Genomic DNA, 13756 nt, shown 5'->3' with positions numbered 1-13756 from the left:
CTGGCCAGCTGCTACTTTGAAGGCAGTACAATGAGTGATCTATGATTATGGGACATGTGATTGGCATGTTGTCAATCCCTCCAGCTGTTATTACAAGTAGATGAATCCTAATGAAGCTACTGTTTTTTTTATTTTTTTTATTTTCAAGCGGCTCCTCATTTGGCATCACACAGCTGAATGAATTCCATTCTAGACCTCTACCTCCCAAAAATCCGAGGAGGTAATGTCACGCAAATCCCGTCTTGCACTGAACGTAACAATGATAACCATCTGGCTAAGGAGGTGGATACTGACCTTATAATCTTACTTGCTGATAAAGCCACCACAGCTGTGGTTATGAAGAGGAGGGATTCCACCAGCTGTCAGATACATCTACATACAACCTCTCTCTCTCTCACACACACACACTGTGTCCCTCCCTTCATACTCCTACCTTATAAGTGATTTGTAATTACCTTATAAATGATTTCTAAAGCACATAAACGCAACCACCCTGGATGCTACATTGTGACCAGTTACTGCACCCACGCAGAGAGAGAATTTGACCTTGTGGACCTGTACCTGCAGCCTATAACCTGTAACCTACACTCTTTGTATAAAACACACCAAAGATTTCTTCCACTGAATCTCCAGATTTCCTGTTCCTTTATGACCCAATCCCCAGGGGCTCATGGTTCTTTCATTAATTCGCGAATGATAGCCCCAAGCTATTGCAGCCCATTCTTCCTCCCAAACTGCATTTCCTTCCCTGTCCCATCGGTCCCACCCTTGCTCCTTCTCTTCTGCCTCCTCCTCCTCCTCTCACAGTGTTCTTACTTACGTCAGCCTGGTTATCCATCTTGTTTCCTGTATACCTTGTGGTTTTGTACCCTTTGTTCATTCTTCCTTTTTGGTGTTTTTTGCCCCCCCCCCCCCCCCCTTTGGTGTTTGATCTCCACTTCTAAATTTCTGACCATTGTATGAGTCATTTGGAGATGAACTCCCTCACTAGCATCTATAGTGTGGATAGCTTTCCCTCTTCCTTCCCCGCCGTAGCCCCCCCCTCCATCCCACTAGGTCACTAGCATGTGTTGCCAGTCCGTGTGGTGAGGTGTTGTGAACCCATCTGGCTGAACCCCTTGATAACACAGGGATCACACTTCTGATACTTGAGCTGCTGCCTACAATGTATACCTAAGAGTGGTTGCTTGTTATTCTGGCGTATCGGCACTCTGGGCAATGGCCGCTGTGCCAGGTGGCCTTTGCTATGGCTGGGTGTTATCCGTGGGGAGAGCCCCTTATCGGTGTCTAGGATGATATCAGGGTGAGTGTATTGCATATGAAACATATTAAGCTCTAAAAAACTGGCCATTCTTCTACAGCCATATCTTCAGTTGGTAAATGGATCATTTAATGCTATTCCTTCCTACCCTGTCCCCTCCCCTTCCCTGGCTATGCCCTGGGAGGAGGGCCAGGCTCACTGGCTTGGGGTAAAACACTTTCCTTGTTACCTGATCTGCATTAGGACAAACAGGGACACATTCACTGCCACAAAGCCAATATTTTTTGTGGAAAATATTGAAGATAAGTTTAGTGAAGTGGAGTCTCTCAGTAAGATGCGGTTGGGCTCACGTATGCTGCACAATCTGCAGCCCTTCATGTTTATGGTCATCTTGGCAACATCCCGGTATCCATTACTCATCACCAGTCTTTTAATATGGTACACGGCATCATTTTTCATAGGGATCTCATCCTTCAAACTGATGAGGAACTCTGGGCTAATCTGGAACAACAGGGTGCTTGTTTTGTTTGGCGTGTTCAGATGGGTCATAAAGACAATCGCACTGACACTGGTGTCTTTATTCTGGTATTTGAGGGAGGGACCCTCCCAGAGAAAGTCAAGGTTATTGTTACTGGTGTGATGTGAAGCTGTATGTCCTGTCACCCATTAGGTGTTTTCAGTGCTTGCATTTCGAGCATGTCTTCCTGATGTACGGTGGACCCTCTATGTGGTGACTGTGGCCACTCCATTAAAGGAGTCCCTGTGTTCCACCACCAGTGTCTGTTAATTGTCATGACTATCACTCTCCATGCTCACTGGATTGCCCGGCTTATAAGAAAGAAAAGAAGATACAGAAGTATAATTCCTTTGATCGTTTATCTTATACTAAGGCTTGTCAGAAATATGACTGACTTCACCCTTTGTCGATTGCTTCTATGTTTGCCTCTGTTACGTCCTTTCCCCCTCCTCCTTGTTCCTTACACCAGTCTCTCCCACTTCTCCTCTCCTGCTTCCGAGCAGTTCCCACACACACTCCCCTCCAAGTGCTGCTGCCCCTTAGTGGCCAGATAAATGTCAGTTCCAGATCTTGCAGAAGCCTATTCTCCCTCCATACCTTGCTCTCCTCGTCCTATGAAGAGCAGGAGAAGAAGAAGATGAGAAAGAAGAAGAAGAAGAAGAAGAAACATAAGTCTCAGAACAAGGCCCCCCACCTACCTCACTGCCCCTCGAGGTGTCAACTCCCCCCTCACAACCTGAGTGTGACCTCTTATTTATGGATGTCACTCCATCCTCATTGGTGGTGGATGGCAACCCATGGTGATTGGTGCCAGCCTGCTTGCCTCCCATTTGGATACCCGCTCCAAGCTTCTTCAGTGGAATTGTAATGGTTACTAACCGAGGGCATGCAGCTTTACTGTATGGTTAAATGATGATGGCGTCCTCTTGGGTAAAATATTCCGCAGGTAAAATAGTCCCCCATTCGGATCTCCGGGCGGGGACTACTCAAGAGGACGTCGTTATCAAGAGAAAGAAAACTGGCATTCTACAGATCAGAGCATGGAATGTCAGATCCCTTAATTGGGCAGGCAGGTTAGAAAATTTAAGAAGGGAAATGGATAGGTTAAAGTTAGATATAGTGGGAATTAGTGAGGTTCAGTGGCAGGAGGAACAAGACTTTTGGTCAGGTGAATAAAGGGTTATAAATACAAAATCAAATAGGGGTAATGCAGGAGTAGGTTTAGTAATGAATAAAAAAATAGGAGTGCGGGTAAGCTACTACAAACAGCATAGTGAACATATTATAGTGGCCAAGATAGACACGAAGCCCATGCCCACTACAATAGTACAAGTTTATATGCGAACTAGCTCTGCAGATGATGAAGAAATTGAAGCAATGTAAGATGAGATAAAAGAAGTTATTCAGGTAGTGAAGGGAGACGAAAATTTAATAGTCATGGGTGACTGGAAATCGACAGTAGTAAAAGGGAGAGAAGGAAACATAGTAGGTGAATATGGAATGGGCCTAAGAAATAAAAGAGGAAGCCATCAGGTAGAATTTTGCACAGAGCATAACTTAGTAATAGCTAACACTTGGTTCAAGAATCATAAAAGAAGTTGTATACATGGAAGAATCCTGGAGATACTAAAAGGTATCAGATAGAATATATAATGGTAAGACAGAGATTTAGGAACCAGGTTTTAAATTGTAGGACATTTTCAGGGGCAGATGTGGACGCTGACCACAATCTATTGGTTATGACCTGTATATTAAAACTGAAGAAACTGCAAAAAGGTGGGAATTTAAGGAGTTGGGAGCTGGATAAACTGACTAAACCAGAGGTTGTACAGAGTTTCAGGTAGAGCATAAGGGAGCAATTGACAGGAATGGGGGAAAGAAATACAGTAGAAGAAGAATGGGTAGCTTTGATGGATGAAGTAGTGAAGGCAGCAGAGAATCAAGTAGGTAACAAGACGAGGCCTGCTAGAAATCCTTGGGTAACAGAAGAAATATTGAATTTAATTGATAAAAGGAGAAAATATAAAAATGCAGTAAATGAAGCAGGCAAAAGGGAATAGAACCGTCTCAAAAATGAGATCGACAGGAAATGCAAAATGGCTAAGCAGGCATGGCTAGAGGACAAATGTAAGGATGTAGAGGCTTATCTCACGATGGGTAAGATAGATACAGCCTACAGGAAAATTAAAGAGACATTTGCAGTAAAGAGAGCCACTTGTATGAATATCAAGAGCTCAGATGGAAACCCAGTTCTAAGCAAAGAGGGGAAAGCAGAAAGGTGGAAGGAGTATATAGACGGTCTATACAAGGGCGATGTACTTGAGGACAATATTATGGAAATGGAAGAGGATGTAGATGAAGATGAAATGGGAGATACAATATTGCGCGAAGAGTTTGACAGAGCACTGAAAGACCTGAGTCGAAACAAGGCCCCGGGAGTAGACAACATTCCATTGGAACTACTGACGGCCTTGGGAGAGCCAGTCCTGACAAAACTCTACCATCTGGTGAGCAAGGAGACTGGCGAAATACCCTCACACTTCAAGAAGAATATAATAATTCCAATCCCAAAGAAAGCAGGTGTTGACAGATGCGAAAATTACCGAACTATCAGTTTAATAAGTCACAGCTGCAAAATACTAACACGAATTATTTACAGACGAATGGAAAAACTGGTAGAAGCTGACCTCGGGGAAGATCAGATTGGATTCTGTAGAAATGTTGAAACACGTGAGGCAATACTGACCTTACGACTTATCTTAGAAGAAAGATTAAGGAAGGACAAACCTACGTTTCTAGCATTTCTAGACTTTGAGAAATCTTTTTGACAATGTTGACTGGAATACTCTCTTTCAAATTCTGAAGGTGGCAGGGGTAAAATACAGGGAGCAAAAGGCTATTTACAATTTGTACAGAAACCAGATGGCAGTCATAAGAGTCGAGGGGCATGAAAGGGAAGCAGTGGTTGGGAAGGGAGTGAGACAGGGTTGTAGCCTATCCCCGGTGTTATTCAATCTGTATATTGAGCAAGCAGTAAAGGAAACAAGAGAAAAATTCGGAGTAGGTATTATAATCCAGGGAGAAGAAATAAAAACTTTGAGGTTTGCCGATGACATTGTAATTCTGTCAGAGACAGCAAAGGACTTGGAAGAGCAGTTGAATGGACTGGACAGTGTCTTGAAACGAGAGTATAAGATGAACATCAACAAAAGCAAAACAAGGATAATGGAATGTAGTCGAATTAAGTCGGGTGATGCTGAGGGAACTAGATTAGGAAATGAGACACTAAAAGTTGTAAAGGTGTTTTGCTATTTGGGGAACAAAATAACTGATGATGGTCGAAGTAGAGAGGATATAAAATGTAGACTGGCAATGGCATGGAAAGCGTTTCTGAAGAAGAGAAATTTGTTAACATCGAGTATAGATTTAAGTGTCAGGAAGTCATTTCTGAAAGTATTTGTATGGAGTGTAGCCATGTATGGAAGTGAAACATGGACGATAAATAGTTTAGACAAGAAGAGAATAGAAGCTTTCCAGATGTGGTGCTACAGATGAATGCTGAAGATTAGATGGGTAGATCACATAACTAATGAGGAAGTATTGAATAGGATTGGGGAGAAGAGAATTTTGTGGCACAACTTGACCAGAAGGAGGAATCGGTTGGTAGGACATGTCCTGAGGCATCAAGGGATCACAAATTTAGCATTGGAGGGCAGCGTGGAGGGTAAAAATCATAGAGGGAGACCAAGAGATGAATACACTAAACAGATTCAGAAGGATGTAGGTTGCAGTAGGTACTGGGAGATGAAGGAGCTTGCACAGGATAGATTAGCATGGAGAGCTGCATCAAACCAGTCTCAGGACTGAAGACCACAACAACAACAACTACTATCACTTCTCACAGCTGCAATCCCTTTTTGCCTTTTACTCGGCAGCTTGTGTTGTTCTCCAGGAATCTAATTTTGCTTTACTCACTCACCAACCCTTCGCGGGTTCCATACTTTCTGTCAGGACTGGATCCACTTCCAATGAACTTGTTGCCATTTGGGTCCATTTGGACTCTGCTGTCACAGTTTGGAAGCTCTGTCTTCCTCCTGACAGGCCTCCTGCACCTGCTGCTCTAACTGACCTCCTGCAGCAACTTCCTCCTCCCTTCCTCCTTTGTGAGGATTTTTAACTCCCATTACCCATTGTGAGGCAGAACATTTTGATCTAGTCAGGGGCTCCTCATTATCCAATTTCTAGTTGATCACAAACTGTGCCTTCTTAATGATGGTTCCTTTACTCATTTCAGTCCCACAAGTGCCACTGTCTCTTACATTGATCATTTACTCACTCCCCTTCTTCTTCTTTGATCCTTACATTGGTCACCTTAGAGTGTCCATGTGACAGAGACCACTTTCCATTGATTCTCTTCGTCCTATCCCACCTCCCATTGACCAAGTTACCCCACTAGGCTTTCCATCATGCTGATTGGCCTGTATGTATGTGCGAGGTCATCTTCATATTTTTTTTGTCAGGTGGTATTGATGAAGTCAACATGATCTGTCCAAAAAGATAATCTGAACTGCCAGAATTGCCATTCCCCACTCGACGGACCCCGTTTGCTTACAGATAGTGCAGTGGTGGAGCACAGCTATTGCTACCGCCATCTGTGATTGTCATTGTGCCTTGCAACATGTTAAGCAGCACCCGTCCTCCACTGGTCTTATTACTTTTGAATGTCTTCACGCCAATGCCCATTATTTAATCAAACAGAGCAAGCAGGTGTGTTGGGAAACTTTGTCTCTTCCCTAGGTTCCTCTGTTACATCTGTGGGCTACATTCCACACCCTCCAAAGCTGTCAGTGGCAGTTTTCCATTCCAGGCCTTGCCCTTTCAGGTTGCGTTTGTATAGATACATCAGTTCTCGTGGAGTAACTCACAACCATTAGTGTCAGCCTCTGTCCCACTGCCTTACTCATCCAGAAATGGTGGACTGAAGCTTTCCATTTGTTTTACCCCTTGTCAGGTGCAATTCTTCATTGAACCCACAGAATGGGAGCGTCTTCTGATGCTCTCTTCTTCCCATGATTCAGCTCCTGGTCCTGGTTCCATCCATAACCAATTGCTTCAACACCTCAATCCTCCACAATATATCCTCCAGGTATTTAACCATATTTGGCTGTAAAGCATTTTCCCCTCTTATTGGAGAGAGGGTACTGTGGTTCCATAAGCCTGGCAAGGATCCATTGTCCCTTGATATTTACTGGATAAGCAGCATTATCAGTGTCCCCTGCAAGTTAATAGAGCGGATGGTGGCTCGTTAGCTCAGTTGTGTCCACAAATCTCAGATCTTTTATTGTGTTACCAGTGTGGCTTTCGGGAGGGATGGTCTCTGATCGATCATCTGCTTCTATAGGAAACTGCAGTTTGGCAGGCCTTTTCTCAGTGCCACCATCTTGTTGCAGCTTTCTTGAATCTTTGTAAGGCCTATGACACAACTTGGCACCATTACATCCTCCTTACGCTCCATGAGTGGGGTCTTCGGGGTCTCCTCCTGATCTTTATTCATCAATTATTGTTACAACGGTTGTTCAGAGTCCAGGTTGGCACTTTTCTCAGCTCTCTGCGGACCCTGGAGATTGGCATCCCACAGGGCTCCGTATTAAATGTCCTCCTTTTTGTCATCACTGTTAATGGACTTGTGGCCTCCCCCTGCTCTGTAGGTGGATGATTTCTGTATTTGGGCTAGCTCCCAGTTGTAGCCTTTGTCGGACGACAGCTCCAGGGTGTCATACGGCATGCTTCCACATGGAAACTCTTGCATGGTTTTTAATTCTCTTCCCTTATGTTGAGTGTGGTGCATTTCTGTGCTGTACTATGGCCAATCTTGATCCAGAGCTCTGCCTTGATACCCAACATGTGACCCCCAGTCTCATTTCTTGGGTCTTCTTTTTGACAACAAGATTTCTTGATTGCTTCAGATCCGTCATCTGAAGGTTGGCTGTTTTCATTAACTCAGTGTCATTCACTTCCTTGCTCATAACTCATGGAAAGGAAATTGTTCAACCCTTCTCCATCTGTATTGGGCATTACTTCTGTCTTATCTGGGCTATGGTTGCCAAGTTTATTGATCAAATGCCCCTTCCACACTGCTCCTCTTGGACCCAGTTCACTGTCGTGGTATCTGCTTAGCCACCAAGGCCATTATCACTAGATCTGTTGATAGTCTTCTGGTTGATGTTGGGATCTCTCTCGTATGAGTCGGTGGTCCCAGCTTCTAGTTTCCTATGTCATCACTATCCACTCTTCCCCTGCTTACCCTTCCTACCCTATTCTTTTCACAGCTTTGGGCTGTCACCTGCCTGCTGCTCGCCCTCAGGTGGGTTTACTGATTAGGCTCTGCCACACTTCTCACTGCCACGATTTCCATCTCGCCTCCTTGTCCTCTTCCCCACAATCTCTGCTGACCACCTCCCTTTGGTTATTTCCTTGGCCCTGGATTTGGAAGGGTCTCTTATGGGGTCTGAAAGCCTCCCTCACGCCAGTGGTGTGCCATTGTTGGTTCAAAATGCTGTTAGGAGGAGTTTGAAGATGCTGTTGTTCTTTACACTTATGGATCTGAATCTGCTGGTCATGTGAAATGGACCTTTATGTCATCTTGTGGCATGGAACACCATCTCTTGCCTGCCACATGTGGGGTGTTTATTGTGGAATTGATGGCCATTTATCAGGCCCTCTGCTTCAGTAAATGGTTCTCACTCACCTGAGTTTTGTTATGTATGGACTCAATGAGTGACCCTCAGGATATTGCAGGAACCTACCATCCTCTGTTATCTTTGCATCAGTCATACTTGGTTGATTCATGGGTTTTTATGCCGCAATCAGCTACCACCCTTCCCTTTGTAGTTGTGGGACTTCCCTCATGGTGATCCATATTATGCTACACTGCCCCCGCCTTTTGGCCCTTTGCACTAAATATGCCCTCCTGCCTTGCTTGCCTTGGGTGTTAGCAGGCAACTATCACATGGTTACGTCTGTCCTTATTTTCTTTGTGAAAGTAGTTTGTCCTCTCAGGTTTAAGTCCTTGAATTTTTCTCTAGAATTTGAGTCCCCCAGTTGGCATAGGCATTGTTTACGGAGACCTTGGCCTTGGCTCCACACTGGCAAGGTTCTCCCTGCCTTTTTCCTAACATTTTGTCTGGTCTGTTGTGCAGTTTTGTTTTCCTTTTTCTTGTGTCTTCTTCTCCTGGTATTGTCCCCCCTGTTTTGTGATAATGGTATGGTGTGGGTATCAGGACGGATCGGTGGCAGAGCTGATGCCCCACTCCAAGCAACATTTCTGGGGCTCCCCTGCATTCCCTCATTCCATCCAACCCCCTCCTGTTCTTTCCTCTTCCTGCTGCTGTGACGTTCCTTGTCCCTCTTTGTTTGTCTTTTCCCTTCCCCTTGACTTGACTGTGCGGTTAGTGTTGTTCCTCCCATAATGTCTGCAATTAGACCATGCAACCGATGATGTCACTGTTTGGGCCCCTCTTCCCAGTCAGTTGATGAACCATTTAACATCCAATGCCACTGTTGGTGCCACACCCTCTACACTAACATCGCCAATCCCCATGGCCTTTCTGCTATTGGACACTACCTCTGTCAGTGCCCTATTGAATCCAAACCATCTTCCTGGTCATCTTGACCTACTGTATTCCCGCCCACAATTACTTCCCTTTGAGGTGTTACTTGCAAACAAATCCATACTTCAGCAATTGGCACTGTCATGGCACCATCCTATGTTAACATATTCAGTTGTTACTAGAGTAATCTTTCCTAACCACGCAGAATACCAAATTTCTCATGTGGTTCAGATTCATTAATGACATTTTCATGATTTGAACTGATGGTGAGAACACCCTACACATTCCTCCAGAACCCCAACACCTTTGTCACCATTCGCTTTGCCTAGTTCTCCTAAGCCCAACAAGCCACCTTCCTCAATGTTGACCTCTACCTGAAGGATGGCTATAGCAGTACCCCCATCCACATCAAACCTACCAACAACCAACCATACCTCCAGTTTGACAGCTGCCATCCCTTTGACATCAGGAAGTCCCTCCCATACATCATCACATCTGTAGTGACAAGCAGTTTCTCTTCCATTATACCAAGGTTTTAACTGAGTCCTTCACAGACTGAAATTGTCCTCCCAACCACGTCCAGAAACATATTTTCCATGCCGTATCTCCCCAGTCACCTACCACCCCCATATACTGACACTCTTGCAACAAAGACACATTCTGTCAGGATTTTGACTATTGCAATTGTTCTTGAAATGAGTAATATCCTCCTTATTACCCCAATATATTACCCATCGCTCCACAGTGGTATTTCACTGCCCAGTCAATATATGCAATATCCTTGTCCCTAACAGCCCCTTTGCTTTGTGGCTCATGCCCCTGCGATCCATGTAGGTGCAAGATCTGTTCCATAAATTCTCCCACTATCACCTACTCCACTCCTGTCACAAGCATTTCCTTGTCCACGAAAGGCAACGCTGCTTATGAAAGCGACCACGTGATCTGCAAACTTAGCAGCAATCACTGTACCACATTCTATGCAGGCATGACTAACTAGTTGTTTGTCCAGTTGAATGTGAATGACCACCATTAAAATGTGGCCGATAGACAGTTGGACGACCTAGCTGCTGAGCATACCACCCAACACAATGTGCTTCACTTTAATAACTGCTTCACAGCCTGTGCCATATGGATTATTCCCAACAACACCAGCTTTTCTGAACTGTGCAGATGGGAACACTTCCTGTAACGTGTCCTTTGTCCCCATAACTCCCCCCCCCCCCCCCTTCTCCACCTGTTTAGCCCTTCCCTTTCCTGCTCCCACATCAGTACTACACATGCCATCTGTCCCACCAATGTACATATACAGTCATTTCCCCTTCCTTGCTTCTCTCCACTCACATCCCCCCTCCCACACACAGTCACATGATACTGCACTATGCAACTCTACCCTGTCCACGTAACACCCCTGCACACTCCCACTTGTAGCACTAGGATCTTCCCCCTCCTCTTCCCTACTGTCCCATACCGTTTGTGCCCCGCCCTTCTTTCCTAATCCTACTGCCTACCCTAGCTAGATTGCTGCTTATCAAGAGATGCAGTTGTCATTGGACTTTCATCCAGATATAGCAGTTTCAGTTATGTGTGTACGTGTTTATACTTCTCATGAAAGTCAGAGTCCGAAAGCTGAACATTTCTCGCATTCTTTTTCGTTGTGCCTGTTCTGTGTCTCAATGGCTACTCTTATGTGGTGAGTAGCAATTGATTCTTTCCATATTGCTGTTATTTCTTTCTGAACTTCACATTATTTGAAGGAATGAGTTGACATGTAAATTGAGGTGAAAATCATTGGCAGTTGTAGGAGGACTGAAAAGATGGTGAAGAAATTAGTCACATCTAAAAATGTCATTAACCCTGTTGCAGTTGTGATATACAGTGTTATATTTATCATAAATCAGAAGATCATTTTTAGCAAGCATGCAGCATCAGTTTCCAGTTGTTCCAGCACATCACTAAACATATTTGCATTGATGGTGTTACCATGTGATATACATTATGATGCAATTGGCATTTTAATCAGTTCCATTTTTATATCTAATTTATACTTGAGATGTTCTTTACTTTTTGAACAGGCCGTATCATAGTTTCTGAAGAGGAAAGTGACTCACAGTGGCAGCAGAGAGATTATAAAGGATTTTCCCCCAGTGTGGACTGGGATACTGTGGATTTCAGTAAGTCACCTGCTATTCAAGAATTTCCTGTGACTTCCGCAATCTGTACACCACTGCAAGGCGAGACAGTTTCCCTGGTAAATGGGAAGCTTGTTGTAAAAGGTATTAGAATCTCTGTTATGTTAGTGAAATTAATTACACGGTCATATACTAAAACAGTCGAGACTGTAAATATCAGATGAATGAATGTATAAATTCCTTCTTTTGTCACAGGTAACTTCAAGTTCTGGACAATGACTTTTTGAATTTATTTTCAGATGCTTTCGTTTCCTTTCATATGGTTTCTTGCCAGTGTGGCAGATTCGTAGCACTTGTTTTTAATAACTCTGAATATAGTGGTATGTCCATAATTATTAAAAACACATTACATTTTGTGCTCTGTTCCTGCTAACTACAGCCACCACATTGTATCCAAAGTTACTTAGACACACTGCCCTCATGTGCTTTTGTCAGAAACCAGAGAACTGAAAGATGCATCTGCAGGGAGTGGAATGCCTTTACATACAATTTAAAAGAAAATTATACCTGACTGGTGGTGGAATTTGTATACACATTCATGCTATATGCACAAAATAGATGAGACACCAAGTGGTACACAGGCACATTCAAAAGAAGATAAACTGCATAGCATTCAGAAATATCTGTTGTAGTGTGTGCACACGCGCCTGCGCAGTTATCCATTCGTATATACAAATTTAATTTTCATCCTGGAATATCAGGTTTCTGATAAAGGCATATTCACTGGACTTGATGACCAATTTATTTTGTTGGATATGGTTTTCAGTTTTTGTTTTCCATTTTGTTTTGTTTGTTGTATGTTTAAAAAATTGTTGGTGATACTTTATAACAAATTGTTTTAGTTGTATACAATTTGTTCTTCAGGCTATGCATGGTCTGGTGGTGGTCAGAAGATAATTAGAGTTGACATTACAGTAGACCAGGGTAAAACATGGCACATTGCTGAAATAACTGACGAGGATTCAACTGCCAAAGCACCACGCAATTGGGCTTGGTCATTATGGAAGGCTGAGATACCAGTACCTCCAAGAACTAAAAAGGTAAATCTTCATAAAGTAATCGAGCCAAAAATGAAAGTCTGTGATGAACAGACACTTAATAATGAGGTTCCTAAACATAATTATCAATATTTTATCAGTAGTTAACATGAGTAAGAAATTTGTACTCGCTGTACGAGGACCATACCAAGACTCAAAAGATTATAACAAAAATCAAGTGACAGAGATGGGGTGTAGTTCTCTTCTCTCACCCAAACGCCTTGCTTCTTTCTTGAATCTGAAAAGAAAGATGAGGAAAAAGATTTGCAAATGTAACCTAGACAACAAGGTCTTACATACAGTTAGCAAAGAGAATCCTAAGATACAGTAACTATGTAGTGCAATGAACAAAAGATTGTCACATAAATAGAACATAAACAAGGCAGATTAGCTTATGAACTTTCTCTTAGCATATACAGGAAAAATATAGCTGATACACAAGCAGTTTCTCATCAAACACTGTTGGAAGTCCCTGAGCTAGCATTGTTCTGCATTGTTATGTAAGCTCTTTATCATGCTCGGGCAGCAGCCTGTACTTACTTTGAATTTTGTGAGGCATGCAGTTGGAAAATTCCTGTCTGTGGTGTATTTGAGTAATTGGTAATTCTTCATCGCATTTTTATCATACATACTGAACAATCCATGTAACCTTCCTGGCCATGAAAGTTTGGCATGTAGAACAGACAGTCTTTAATTTATTCTTTACATAATAGTGCATACAAACATTCACTTTCAGGTCACCAAAGTTTGTTCCTGCTGCAAGTTGGTTGACCCCTGATTCGTCAATCACCATTAAATTAAAGTTAGTGTCATATTGTCTGTGTGAAGCAGTTGTGAACTATGAGCTTGTAGGTCCACATCTCCGAAAAGAGATAAAGCTATAATTTCCAATTATTATTGAGTGCTAAATTTCACTTTTTGTAAAGCACCGACAATCTAAGCAAAGTGAATGACAACAGTATGTTGCTCTCTCAGCTTCCTATTGTTGGATTGGTAGAAACTGTGACACTGTGTGTTAACGGTGCTGATCATTATTTATTGCCAACCTTGAAAACCAACAGTATCATGGAGCAATAGTAGCTTTAGTGCTGCTGTTGTTGAACATCAAGCTTCATTTGTTGTGCTGTGATTTGAATATATAT

At 43.1% G+C, this 13756-nt stretch overlaps 1 protein-coding gene across 1 annotated transcript in view; it reads left to right on the top strand.

Moving 5' to 3' along the window:
- The window catches only part of LOC126333456 (sulfite oxidase-like), a 116490-nt gene that overhangs the window by 96569 nt on the left and 6165 nt on the right, over positions 1-13756 (top strand). Inside the window, exons 8-9 of the mRNA XM_049996740.1 lie at positions 11461-11661; positions 12442-12617. Coding sequence (XP_049852697.1) covers positions 11461-11661; positions 12442-12617 — 377 coding nt within the window. The remainder of the gene's footprint in view (positions 1-11460; positions 11662-12441; positions 12618-13756) is intronic.

This window comes from Schistocerca gregaria, chromosome 1 (genome assembly GCF_023897955.1).
Source record: "Schistocerca gregaria isolate iqSchGreg1 chromosome 1, iqSchGreg1.2, whole genome shotgun sequence".
NCBI lineage: Eukaryota > Metazoa > Arthropoda > Insecta > Orthoptera > Acrididae > Schistocerca > Schistocerca gregaria.
This window is presented reverse-complemented; position numbering and strand designations above follow the sequence as displayed.